At 45.0% G+C, this 14598-nt stretch overlaps 1 protein-coding gene across 5 annotated transcripts in view; it reads right to left on the bottom strand.

Moving 5' to 3' along the window:
* The window catches only part of SRSF4 (serine and arginine rich splicing factor 4), a 28379-nt gene extending 13981 nt beyond the window's left edge, over positions 1 to 14398 (bottom strand). For 4 of the 5 annotated variants that reach the window (XM_084787507.1, XM_084787508.1, XM_084787509.1 and 1 more), the window contains exons 1-2: positions 1035 to 2173; positions 236 to 410 (exon numbers count right to left, since the gene is read on the bottom strand). Coding sequence is in view for 1 of the 5 variants with exons in the window: in XM_084787506.1 (XP_084643632.1) it covers positions 14078 to 14184 (107 nt within the window). In the remaining 4 variants the exon portion in view is untranslated. Of the gene's footprint in view, positions 1 to 235; positions 411 to 1034; positions 2174 to 14077 lie in introns of those variants that run through there. The other variant, XM_084787506.1, reaches the window with a different exon arrangement.
* Between the last annotated feature and the right edge of the window lie 200 nt (positions 14399 to 14598).

Here is a 14598-nt window from a genome sequence, read left to right as displayed (position 1 = left end):
CAAGGAGACTGAGCACAGGCCCAGGGGAGAAATGCTAAGCATGACTGGCCTGGAAATGGGCTAATGGAGCAGGGATGACTGGAGGGTGCTGCCGGGGAGTGGATACAAGGAGCAGGGAAAGCAAGCCTCCATGCGTAACTGCAGACACCCACCAACACTGCTCACCGAGGAGCATGCCTCTGGCGGTCTCTCAATAAGGGAAATGTGCCCGTTTCCACAGTGGATCTCTGCTCACCTTTGTCCTAAAACTGTGCCACATGCTTTTCTTTGTATGTGGACATGACAGTCCTCAGCCAACCATCAGCAGGATGTGAGTTTTGCTTTCCCAATGTGGTGAGCCATTCCCACATTCACTCATTTTTCTTGTAAGAACCGAACCTCTCCATGGCTGGTCAGGATTAGGGATGTTGCTGTAGCCAAGGAAAAATTTTCATCTGTTGAAGTAAACCCACGGGGTGGCTTGAACCCTCAATCTAGAGCCAGTAGCACTGTATTTTGAGGGCAGAGCCCTTAAATCTGCCCTGAAAGAAATGGTATTCAGTGAACAGGAATCAAACAGCTTTCAAAGCACTCAGTAGATCCTAGGCTTCAACCAACTTGGGTCTTAAGAGGTGAAAAGGGCACAATGATAGGATAGTAAAGAGTAACTCTTGCTAGCTGCATCAAGTGCACAGAAACCTGTAGAACATAAACAGTTCTACAGCCAACTCTCGTGCTCAGGTGAGGCCAACTTGGAGAAGCTTGTGAATGAGAACAGCGTAACTGGCCTGATTCCACAGGCCTGCGGCATTCTAGGGACCCAGCAGCCAGGCCCTCACAGCACATTCACTGCTTAGCATCAGTGGTCATGGATGCGAGCTGACTGAGGGAGTTTACAACCCACGGTGGCAAGCTGCTGCTCCAGGAGCAGGTTCCTGAGACCCTTTCCTATTCTGAGACAGGAAGGAGGCTGCTCTTGGCTTTCTGCCCTCCCTTTCTTTAGTCTCAGAGGAGGGAGGGCCATCAAGGCCACCCAGAGAAGGTGGAAGACTTACCCGTGCTCACTCAGTGGCAGAGCTGGGGTGCGACTTCAGGGCTCACCATTACCCAGCCTGGGGCTCTTTCACGTCGGCAAACTGGCAGTTCCCGCACACCAAGAGAGCTCTCTGATTAGAGCTAGTGTGGATTCCTGGTCTGCAAACGGTTGGCCACAGCTCAGTCTGCACTTGATCTTTCCCCACCTTCAAAGAAGAAAACCTACCTCATGATTCCTCTCTTCCAGAGCCCCTGATCACCTGATTCACTCCCAGCAACCTTGCAATCATTTCTGACTACTCTCCTCTGGTTAACCACTGCATCTATTGTCAAGTTCAAGAATTTTCTCGTTGTTCTGGGTCCTTGGGACTGTTTCTGTCTGATCGTATTCTGATGATAGCTATTTTCACTCAGGCAACTTGTCCTTGTACTGTAGTGAGGAAAGCCAGCAGCTAAATCACTGTTGCTTAAAAGTCTGTGCCTCCTAATGTCTTTATGTCCTTCTAAAGGCCTTGACTACACAAGCTGAATTCTTCTGGCTTCCTAGGGCTGAGAAGCACCTCCTCCAGGAAGCCTCAGCACCTTGCTGAGTGATGCTCATCCAGACAGCCATTTCTCTAGCACTTCCATCAGTTTTATGTCTTACAAGGCAATGCTTTTCTTTTCAAGCCTTGTTTCTTTTGTTGTGCTTATCTTGCTACTTAATTATGAGGGCTCTCACATAACAAAGGCTAGTACCTGTTGGATATTTAGCACAGTATTTGGCTCATAGTAAAGAACTATTTTTATTATGTGTAATATTTCATTTGTTACTCATACTGAATACAAAGAGCAAATTATTATTTTTACTCACAATGTGGTAACTAAGGCTTGGAGAGGCCAGGCAGCTTGTTCACAGTCAGGGAGCTTCTACGTGGAGGAGCTAGAGGTGAACCCAGCTCACGACTCTTGAATCTCAGCTTTAAGCCACAGATCCCACAGCCTTTGAAAGGCAGATGGCTTCTCCTGTTCTCCCAACAGTCCCGAATAGAATCTTTTCTATTTAGTAAGCACTGCTGCTTGAATTAACCATAATCTAACCTCAGATAAGCCAGGTGGTAGTAGTTTTTGATACAGCAGGGTGAAGTCTCCAGAGAAAAAGGACATTGGTCTCAGAGTGGGGTGAAGCACTCTAAGCCGGGGCATGAGACAACCAGGTTACTTTCACTCTTGTCTTTTGGTTCCCATTAGCCAGTGTCAGCCATCTGGTCCTTCCGAAAACATGTGTGGGTTCAGAACATAACAGACTAGAAGAATAGAGGAAAAATAAGATTATTCTGTGCAATCTCCATTCTGGAGGTCCCGCATCAACCCCTGAAGTCTGTCTTTGCTTCTAAGGCTCAGCAAAAATTAGATCAGGATAGAGATACTTGGACCTAGTTGTAGTGATGTCAGTGATCACCAATGATATACTTAAGGATACATTTAATTAGTTTTGTAATGAATGGTGATTGGGACCAAAATATTTGTGTTTATACATGAATATTAGGAGGAAAAAATGGGCCAGAAGTCAAATACTAGGTTTACAGACTTCCAAATATAAAGACTTCAGTAGCCATGGATGATACACATCTAAGACCTGATTTAATTTTGATTAATTCCAAGCTCCTCGACCCCATTATGACTTTCCCTTCAAATTCCTTTGTAATAATAACCAACTTCTGCTTCTCTGTCTTGCTATGTGTTGAGCGTTATAGGAAGCACACTTTGCTTTACTCAGTTTTCCCTACTCTGAGGTCTACTGCCATCTCCAACAAAACAGAGAATTAAGACTTGGAGCTGCTGCAGCTGCTGGGTCTCCGGCCAAAGCTATTCAAGATTCTGAGCTTCTTCAAACTCAGATCCTAACCCAGAGCCCTACACCTCATCAGAATCTGTCATTTCCCAGAGCCAACGAAAAGCAGTCCTTAACAGGAGAGCCTGGAAAACAAGGGTTCCAGGAGTACAGGCATAAAAAAAAAAAAAGACAAATGCCCAGATGCTGATCACAGCTACAAGCATAGTAAAGGCAGACACGCCAATCCTGGAACTGGTGTGTATGAATACTACTAAGTTGTAAATACTTATTTTCTACTAAGCCACTAGTAAAAACAAAAATAACTATAAAGTTTTCAAAAGTTCAAGGGCTCTGATCTCATCAATGGATTAATCTATCAATGAGCTCATATTTTGATGGGAATTATTAGGAAGCAGTGGGAACTTTTGTGGGTATGGCATAGTTGGAGGACATAAGTCCTGAGTGTGTATTTGGGGGGTATACAGGCCCTTTCTTATTTCTCATCACAAGGTGAGCGGTCTCCACCACCACCAGTCCCAGCTGACAAGACATTCTCCTTAACAAAGAAAGCAGAGGAACATGGACCAACCATCTAAAATGGTAAACCAAAACAAGTCTTTATTCTCGTAAGTTCATTTGCTCAGTTCTTCAGTCACAGCAATGAAAAATGACTAACATGAAGCAAATCATTTGGTGAAAATAAAAATCTAATGAAAAATAACTAAATTCAAATCTCCGGGTTTGTTTTGATTTTTAGCTGGAGACTGGGCCTGCTAGGCACATAATGTACCACTGAGTCAACAATCATTATAAAAATTAAAAACGTACTCCAGAATAAGTAGATTTTAAAAAGTATTACTTTGTAATTGTTCAGACAACCTATCTACCAAGTGGTTTCCGTAATCCTAAACTTTACAAACAAACAAACAAAGTCAGCAGGCTCACAGTAGTGTGGCTCAGTGGTGCAAGGCCCTAGGACTGGTCAGCCCTGGCTGTCCTGAACTCACTCTGCAGATCAGGCTGTCCTTGAACACAGATTCACTTGCCTCTGCCTCTGGAGTACCAGGATTACAGAAGTCCAAGGCCAGGCCAGGCCTTGGAACCACATTGTTACAGAGCTAAGTCTGCTAGGCTGCTTCGCTGGGCCCTTACCATATTCTTAGCCTAAGACACAGGACACCTGGAAAACAACACAAACCATTTAGTTTGAGGATCAAACTATACTAACCATAATCTCCCTGTCATAACTAGTTATTTGCTTTTCCTTAATAGAGTTTGAGGTGTATGGGGCCCACAATAACACCTGTGTCTCTTTCAATTTTCTGACACTTAAAAGTCTCATGAAGCTCAAACCATAGACTAAAAACAAGTTTACACAGAACTCATCACTACCAATTCAGAACACATCTCTGGGGACACAAAATAGTATGCATCACCATGTCCATTACGCCCACTCACCAAAAACAAGGATATACTTAATGAACAGTGCTACCAAATCCACACTGAAGCCAGACAAAGCCGTTTCACCCCTCAGCAGGGAGCAGGGCTGTCAGGTGCTGAGCCTCTGGGACCATCTCGGCTGTTTACACGTTGCTCTTAACTGCCCCGGGTTGCAGTCTATTCCTTCTCATTTCAGTTTTGTTCAAGATGCCAACACCATGCTGTCTCGGAGGCATGTTTCCCCCATCTGCACACTTCATTATTTTTACAAAACTGTCAAGTTCTTTTAGATCTACTGCTTCACTGCACCACATGATCCATGCCCGGAGTCTGGACCACCTGGCCAGGCTGCTTTCTAAGCTCCCTCAGTGCTCCTCTCTCTAGGTCTTGGAGTCTCTTCTGGCATTAGCTGGCATGTCTTTAGTTGGCTATTTACCCCTAGCCTGGGACTTTCACCTCAACCCAGAAAAGCTATCCAGGGCTTTGCCTTAAAATATGGCTATATAAATGCAGAACACTATCTGGCCCTTCACTTGAAAGATTTTTCTAAGAGCAGAGGCTGCAGGGACAGCCAAACAATGAAACATGGCACATGCCCTACTTCAGGTGGCTGTGACAGCCTCGGGAGGGCTAACCACATCCCCATCCAAGGCCAACATTATAAAAAGTACAACCTATCCCACTGTAGGTTCATCAGTTTATTGGAAGCCTCTACAAAAACTTCAGGGCAAACAGGCCAGGGAACCTGGATCTCCCCTGCAGGCAGGAAAGGAGCAACAGGGGAGGAGCCTGACAGTCTTGGCAATGCTATAGCAGTTTTCAGAGCTTTCAAAAACTCATCTTGTAATCTTGGCCTGTCAATCACATGCCTCAGTTTTTGTATTAGCACAAACCAAGCTGGTGAGATAGGACAGTGGGTAAAGGTGTCCATTGCCATGCCTAACAACCTGAGTCGAATCCTGGGAAACCTCAAGGTGGAAAGAGAGAACTGATTTCAGCAAGTTTTCCTATGATCTCCACACATACCATAGCATGCCCCAGCCCCCATAAATGGATTAAAAAACAAACAAACAAACAAAACATAACAAATGCAAGCAGTTAATACTTTCTATAGTTTTTAAGAGCTCAGTGTTAGCTCACACATTTATAAGTACCATTCCCAATAGTCTCTCAGATATGCGGAACACTTTTTTCTTCTGAGGATGCAACATACAATTTTCTGTGTCAGTTACCTAGAAGCATGCTAAATCTCCAAGAACCCAAACCACATACACTATCCAGTCAACATTCTGTGTGTTAAGAAGAGATACCTCACACAGCTCTCTCATTTGTGTAGTCATCTCAAAGGGAAAAGGAGGAACAAGACACTAAATAAAGGAGTTTTAAATAATTGACCAAATAATTGCATGTAATGTTTATTTATAACATAAACCAAGAGTCTAGCACCCAGGAGGAAAGAACTTGAGGCAGGGTAATTATGTTTGAAATATTTAGATATAATTTAAAGTATAGTCCTATTTTTCAGTGTTGATTTCTTAGAAAGTTTAAATCTCCCATGTTTTGGGGAAAGAAGTAACATAATAAAACAGTGTAATGGTTATATGACTACTAAAACAATGACCGCACATTACTTCATTCAGGGTCCTGTCCTTTCCTCCTTTTCTTTTTTTAAAAGGCACGTTCTCACACAGTCTGGGCTGTCCTCCAACTCCCTGAAGTAGCTAAAGATGACTTTGTTGTATTCCTGACTTTGCTGCTTCCACCTAGGTGCTGGGATTACAAGCGTAAGCCACTACACCTGGCTAGCTCTGTTGTTCTTTGGAGGTAGCACCTCTGCCTCCTTCTGTTTCTTTCTTTCTGAGATATTGCCCAGACTGGCCTTCAACTCCTGGGCTCAAGGAATCCCCAGAGCATTAGCAGGCAGCACCACGTGCAGCTCAATGCAAGTGGAAGGCCATGGTGTGTGCATCCCTAGCCACTGCTGGGTTTCTTGTAATTGGTATGTTCTTTCTGTTTTTGCAGTGGACAGACATGTCTGAGCAGAAAGAGGAATCAGACTGACCTACTCTTTTTGTTTTTGAGACAAGGTCTCACTGTGTGGTCCTGGCTGTCCTCAAACTCAGAGATCTGCTTGTTTTTGCCCAGTAGGATTAAAAGTGTATGCCATCATACATTAAGAGTTTTGTGAGGCCGGGCGTGGTGGCGCACGCCTTTAATCCCAGCACTCGGGAGGCAGAGGCAGGTGGATCGCTGTGAGTTCGAGGCCAGCTTGGTCTACAAAGCAAGTCCAGGACAGCCAAGGCTACACAGAGAGACCCTGTCTTGACACCCTGCCCCCCACCCCCACCCCCGCTTAAAAAAAAAAAAAGAGTTTTGAGTTTTCTTTCATTTCCACTGGGACTAATGAATTTTGTTCCATGGAATATATCTTAACAACAGTGCAAAAGATTTTCATGCACATGATATTCAATACAGGGTTATTTTTAACAGCTAGAATTAGGGGACAACTTAGAGGAATGGCTAGGCAAAGCACAACTCAGCTAGACAAGGAGTTTAGGCAACCAACAGTGAAAATTTCAACATAACAAGAAAAAGTACACATGACAAAGCAGAAAAAGCGGCACACAACACATGGAGATGTACCTCAGTTGGAGTGTTTGCTTAGCATGGATGAAGCTCTGGGTTTGATCCCAGCACTACATAAAATGGATAAAGTGGACCACACCCAGAATCCCAGCACTGGGGAGAGGCAGGAATATCAGACGGTCAGGGTCATCCTTGGCTACATAGTGGGTTTGAGACCAATCCTGGCAACAAGAAATGGGGTCTATCTGCAATATGTGCCTTGAACACACAATTGTTTTGCCTCAGTTCCCTAAATAATATGAATACCGTAATATATCATCAGAAAGCCTCAAGACCTTTAGCATCTGCTTTCTGGTTTTTACATGGTCAGAATTATCCACAAGCTGTACATATTCTCTAAGTCAGAAGTTGCTTTGTAAAGTTCTTAACTCTGGTAGGCTAGATGGAAACAACACAGTGCTTAAAACAGTACAAAAGAGTTCAGTTGAAAATTCAAAAAACGGGGCTGGAGAGATGGCTCAGAGGTTAAGAGTACTGGTTGCTCTTCCAGAGGTCCTGAGTTCAATCCCCAGCAACCATATGGTACCTCACAACCATCTCTAATGAGATCTGGTGCTCTCTTCTGGTATGCAGGTGTGCATGCAAGCAGAATACTATATATGTAATAAATTTTAAAAAGAAGAAAGAAAATTCAGAAAACAACACAGGGAGGTAAAAAGAGCATTTGGGCCTGGAGAAATGGCTCAGCAGTTACTAATACTGGCTGCTTTTCCAGAAGACCCACACTCAGTTCCCAGCACCACATGGTAGCTCGTAACTGTCTATAAAACCATTTCCAGGAGATCTGTCAGCCTCTTCTGGCACCAGACATCCCATGTTGCAGACATACATGTAGGGAAAACACCAGTATACATAATTAAACAAACCAAAACCTATTGGTATAGAAATCAAGGGATGCCCCCCCCAAAAACAAAAAACATTAAAATGTGTTATTTATTTTTATGCCCAAATCCTAAAAAGGTGTAAAACGTTCCAGGGCTAGAGAGTTAGCTCAGAGGTAAAGAGGACTGGTTGCTTGCTCTTCCAGAGGTCCTGAGTTCAATTTTCAGCAACCACATGGTAGTTCACAACCATTTATAATGAAATCTGGTGCCCTCTTCTGGCATGCAGTCACACATGCAGGCAGAATACTGTATATATAATAAATAAATCTTTAAAAATATTTCCCAGTACTACATAGGCATAATATACTGAAAATAAAAAATAATAAAAATATCTTGTGACCTAGTCTTAACTATATACCTTAAAAACTTATGTTACAATTCTATATAATCATTATAAAGTTAGACTGCAGAGGTTGGATGGAGGTGTGGCTCAGTGGTAGAGTAACTTGCCTACTATGCATGGAGCCTGGGGTTGGATCTTTAGCACAACACAGTACAACGCACTCATCATACAAAGCAGGTTGTTGGAGTTAGAGAGCATTCTCAAAGACAGATCAGGCTTTTAGGCAAACAGGTAATAATATGCCGCATAATCTAGAGATGGTTGAAAAAACGGTGGGAGGGTGGAGAGAGGAGAGACAAATGTATGTTTGTATAACTGGGCATGGTAGCACACACCCACTCAGACAGGAAAGGCAGGTGGATGTGTGAGTTCAAGGTTAGCCGGGTCTACAGTGAGACCCTGTCTCAAAGAACAAAACAAAACAAAACAAAAAACCAAAAACCTAAATGAAAGATAGAAATGTATGTATGTGTGAAAGATGTAGATTTGAGAAAACATCAGACCATGTGCCCCAAATGCAAGCAGGATCACCTCTGGAGGACCGTTTATGTTAGAAAAAAGTCAGACATGTGAAACTGTCATAAATGGGAATTATACTGTATTTTGAAGAAAAAGTAAAATATAAATAAAGAATCTTTTTTGTTTGTTTTACTTTTCTTTTTGTTTTTCCAGACAAAGTTTGGCTGTACCAGGCAGGCTGGCCTCAAACTCACAGAGATCTGCCTGTCTCTGCTTCCCAAATGCTGAGATTATAGGAGTGTGCCATCATCCCCTGGCCCATACATTAAAAAAACAAAAACAAACCTTAAATTCATGTATAAAGCTGTTCAAGTACTCCGTAACAAAGTTAGGTAAGCATTAAATCACCAAATTTCTAAGCAGATTCAAACGCTTGAGAGACAAAAGTTCAAGTGGGACACTACTTTTAAGACTAGCAGATGGCCTATGAATGCATGGTAGAGGGGTAGTGGGACTTTGTTAAGAGAAAGAGTAGCCTTGTGCCATCACTGAACAGAGACACATTTTACCTGCCGTTTGGCAGTGGCTCAACTCACCAGAAGTCTATAACCTGGGATATATTAGTGTAACTAGACCTCCTTTCCTTTTGAGAAGGCTTCAGTTATGGAGAAAATGCCTGTGTAGGTTTCTGGGAGTGAAAGAGACGCCTCTCATTAAATAAGGCCAGTGGTTAAGAATGGGGAAAAAGCTGGGCGTGGTGGTGCACACCTTTAACCTCAGCACTTGGGAGGCAGAAGCAGGTGGCTCTCTGTGAGTTCAAGGCCAGCCTGGTCTACAGAGTGAGTTCCAGGACAGCCAGGGCTATGACACAGAGAAACCCTATCTCAGAAACAAAAACAAACAAACGAATGGGGAAACACAGTAACTTACTGCAAGAGTTTTTAAAACACACACCCCCAGAGCTCCATATCACTTAAAATATTAACCAAAGGTAAAGACAAAAACTATCCAATGGTACATGAAATTAAAAAAACAAAAAACAAAAAACAAAAACCAATCACCAATTTAAAGTTTTCTTTTGAAACTCTAGCCATCTACTTCACATCACTTCACATCAAATACATTTTGGTTTTTTACATTTACAGCTCACTTTTCCCTGAGTGCTTTAATATGACTTTACTTGGCTAAACCTCAATAATTTGGGAATTTAACTCTTCTAACTATTAAGAAATAAATCACCTCAGGATGTAGTAGCTTTTACCCAAAAAATTAAAAGACCCTGGCTAGAGAGATGGCTCAGTGGTTAAGAGCACTGACTGCTCTTCCAGAGGTCCTGAGTTCAATTCCCAGCAACCACATGGTGGCTCACAACCATCTATAATGAGATCTGATGCCCTCTTCTGGCCTGCAGGTGTACATGCATGCAGAGCACTGTGTACATAATAAGTAAGTCTAAAAAATGAAAAGATCTGAAACTACAAGATGTTTATAGCAAGAAAGACATTTTTGTACACAAAACCAAAAAACATTCTACACATTACAACAAAGTGATTTATTAATAAAAGAAAATCTATATACTCCACATGTAATCAAAGCTAACAAAAGCTACCATAAAGCTGAAAGAGCAGAAAAAGGTACTGGTAGTTTTGTCTCCTTGACAAACTCCCAGATTTCCCTGTGGTCCACTCTTGCCCACAATGGCACAGGTGGATTATCAGGCAAGTAGCAATGTATGACACTAAGGCAATCAGGAATGGTCAATGTGGCCCCAGGGAGATTTGCATCACACTTGTAGTCCCCAGAACAGCCATCTGTTTCCAAGTTCTCTAAGACAGAAGCAGGTTGCCTGGTATTATAAAACGGCAGGCAACAAAATATTGAACTACTTATACACATGCCTCCTCCCAGACCCAAAGAGGCTGTAAAACCCTTTCCTGGACATTTACTTTGTAGCCTGCAAGTATGAAGTATGTTACCCTTAGCTCACCAATCTGCAACCTCGCCCACAACTCACCCGCCAGCCCTTAAGACAGCTCCCTTAACAGGCGTGAGCTCTAGCAGTTCTGCTCCAGCTTCAATCCAGGCGAGTCAAAGACACCTCCCTGTAAGGAAGCCTGCCAGCACCCAGGCTAACGCCCAGAACAACGCCCATAGCCACATTTCCCTTTGTTCTACTGCTTCCTTTCAGGCTCCCCTGCATCTCTACCACCTTGTCTTCTTCTCCAAAGTCATTTTCCTGTAATGATTTCTGAATGGTCAAGGTCATACTGTATGGAATTAGATGTCTGCCACACCTGTCTTTAAATCTCAGAAATGACTTTCCGTTCTTACTTCACCCTTGATCAACAATGATGGGTTTCATGCACATCATCCATTACTTGGCAATTTAAGAATCAAATTTCTATTTTTTTTGAATTATTTATTTATTATGAGTGCTCTATCTGCATGTACACCTGCAGGCCAGAATCAGATCCCAGTATAGATGGCTGTGAGCCACCATGCGGTTGCTGGGACTTGAACTCAGGACCTCTGGAGGAGCAGTCAGTGCTCTTAACCCCTGAGCCATCTCTGCAGCCCCCAAGAATCAGATTTCTAAAGGAGGCAGTTGAAGCTTGGAGAGTGTCTGCCCTCTTAGCGTCCCCTGAGTTGTTCTGCTCCCCTTAGAGCCTTTGAATTCTATTCATGACTTAAAATTCGTCTAAAACTTTTTCTCTATTTTTAAAAAAATTTATTTATTTATTTAGTATACAGTGTTTTTCCTGCATGTACGCCTGCACACCAGAAGAGGGCACCAGATCTCATTGTAGACGATTGTGAGCCACCATGTGGTCACTGGGAATTGAACTCAGGACCTTTGGAAGAACAGTCAGTGCTCTTACCCTCTGAGCCATCTCTCCAGCCCCAAAACTTTTTCTTTTAAATCGTTTTATTTACCTTCTATTGTTATTCTTTTAAACTTATTCATTTGCATGTATGGATGGATGTTTTGCCAACATGTATATCTGGGCACCACATGCCTGCCTAGTGTTCAAGGAGGCCAGAGAAGGTATCAAATTCCCAGGTATCACTAGAGTGGAAGTTGTGAGTTGCCATGTGGAGGATGAGAACTGAACACAGGTACTCTGGGAGAACAGCCAACGCTCCTAATCATGGAGCCATCTCTCCACACCCCTTGCGTAAATAAAACTCTTAATAGCTGTTTCTGGCTTGGTGTTAAATTTCTAGATTCTTCCATGAGGTTTGATCGAAACTGGATTATATTTTAGTTGTCCTTACTGAACCACCTCTTCACCAATTCCAACATGTTTTCTGGACACTTTCCTTTCTTCATTTTAAGCTCTAGTAATTCCACACTTCAAAGCTCATTTGAAGAAGAATCTATTCCAGGCCAGAGAGATAGCTCAGTCGTTAAGAGGATTCATTGGTTGCTCTTCCAGATGATCTGGGTCCAATTCCCAGCACCCAAATGGCAGTTCACAACTGTCTGTAACTCCAGTTTATCAATTCACGTAAAATAAAAATAATAAAAAAAGAAGAGGAAGAGGAAGAGGAAGGGGAAGGGGAAGGGGAAGGGGAAGGGGAAGGGGAAGGGGAAGGAGAAGGAGAAGGAGAAGGAGAAGGAGAAGGAGAAGGAGAAGGAGAAGGAGAAGAAGAAGAAGAAGAAATTGGAGGCTGGAGAGACGGTTAAGAGTCTGCTCTTCCAAAGTCCTGAGTTCAATTCCCAGCAACCACATGGTTGCTCAATCTATAATTTGATCTGATGCCTTCTTCTGGCCTGCAGGTGTACATGCAGGCAGAGGGCTGTATACATAAAAATAAATAAGTACTAAAAAAGATCAATTTTAGTAAACTACTCCACATTTTACTTGTCTGAATTTTTAAAAGAAAAGCACTCTTTGATTCAAAATGTACATCAATCATAATACATTAGTCAGGAATAGAGCTGTTTCCTTCAATTCATGTGGTACAGTCGTGGGATTCCTGTTGGTGCTTGGTAACACATCTGCTCGAGTGATCACTTTTGCCCAACTACCACCCACACCTTGAGGAAACACACCTCACCAAATACACTGTTATCGAACACTAATGGGCTAAGATGCTTCCTAATGACTCCAGTACAGCAGACTGCAAAAGCTTTACACTTACTCTGTCTGTCCTTCCTTTTCCATGTGAACGAGAAAACAGGCTCAGAGAAACTAAGTCACTTGCTCAAAGCAACTTAAACCGAGGGCCCAGGATTTGACTTATCTCGCTTCCAAACCCCATGTTTTCCCTCCCAAAAGCTATTCTGTCAACTTACTTGGGGAGTAGGGGGTTAAATGGGAGAGTTTAATCTCTCACAAGTAGGGTAAGTGCCTCAAAAAACAATGTAAGTTCACCAAACAAAACGAGAAATTGTCTAAATCTTTTATGAGAATCCAGTACTCATAAACATTTTATCGAAGTCTTGTTCTCAGCAAGGAGCTTCTTCTAAGTATCAAATCAAAAATCCAGACAGTTTTAAGAACGTGTTGACTCATACTAAGGTAGATTCCTTCCCAATTATCAGTTACTACTGGTCTCATTGGACCAACCGCCAAGTCTCAAAAACAAAACAAAACAAGCAAGCAAAAAAGACAGCAAACCCAAGGTTTAGTGCCTCTGCCTCCAATGCCGTTCCAGTGCTTAACGCCTTTCAAAAGACCAAAGATACTCGGATCTTCTCCAGGCCTGACAACTCAGCCGTCTCCCCTGAACCTGGTAGCCTCTGCTAGCCCTGTTTCGCCAAAGCAGATTAGGACTCCAAGCCCAGACCGTGCGGGTCTGTTAAGTAGACAATTTCGAAATGCGTCTCCACCTGCCATCAGTAGTCGACGCAGACCTAGTTAGGGTGGCCCCTAACCTCCTCAACAAATCCTAAGACAACAGTCATTTCCCCGGTAAGTTGGAGAGTCGAAACCACAACGTGGAAACTTTAAGGACTCCCCCAAGCTAGGACTTTAATTTACTCTCGTAGAGAAAGCGGGCAAGACAATACTTTGGAAGCTGTCACCACACTACTCAAACTAGAGTCTCCCGCCCCCCCCCCCCACAAATAGTACGGCACACGCGCCGGGAAATTCTCTGGCGCATCAGGCTAGGGAAAAGGGAGCCGGAAACCTCAGTCTGCTCCCAGCAGCCCCAGAGCAGGAACGGCCCGCCTCTTCCCCGGAGACGAACCAGGCTTCGGTCCTCCCCGGGGCCCGGAGCCCCAAGTCCAACCCGGGCCGCCGTCCCCATTATCCCGCCACCACCCCCGCCCGCGCAGGCGCAGTGGGTGCCGGGGCCTACCCGCGCCCCCGAGGCGCCGCCGCCGCCATGGCGGAGCCCAGGAGGCCGGCGGCGGCTTAGCGTCCAGCGAGCACCGCGCTCGCGTCCCCGCGGCCTCCCAGCCTCCGCCGCGGCCCTGTCAGCCCCCTCCCACCCCCCGGCGGGCCCCTCCGCCGCCCTCCTCACCCGTTCTTCAGATCCACCTCCAGGATTTTCCCGTAGCCCTTAAAGAAGCGCTCCACATCGCGCTCCCGGGCCTGGTAGCTCAGGCGGCCGATGTACACCCTTGGCATCCCGGCGGCGGTTTGGCCCCGGCCCCCCCTCAGGTGGCGGCCGGCGAAGGGAAAGCGCGGCGGCGGCGGCGGCGGCGGCAGTAACGGGCGGGCGGCGGGACGGACGCAGCCGAAGCCCGGCGACGTACGCGAGCACGCAGCTCGAGAACGCGCGCCTCCGCGGCCCGCCCCCTCCGGAAGGGGGAACGGGAGGGAGCGCGCGCGCCCGCTTCCCGCCCGGCCAGGGCCGGGGTGGGGGTGGAGCTTTTCTGGGGGCGCGCCGGCGCGGGGCGGGGCCTGGGAAGCGACGGCTGCCGCACGTCTTCTCGCGAGCTCGGCCGTGGCGTCGGGACTTCCCCCGGAAGTGTCCGCGCAGGTGCGCGCCGAGCGGGTGTTCCGCCTTTGTCCTTTGCTCCGGGTGTTTCTGCTCTGCGG

This window comes from Acomys minous (assembly GCF_964271855.1).
Source record: "Acomys minous genome assembly, chromosome: 6".
Lineage (NCBI taxonomy): Eukaryota > Metazoa > Chordata > Mammalia > Rodentia > Muridae > Acomys > Acomys minous.
This window is presented reverse-complemented; position numbering and strand designations above follow the sequence as displayed.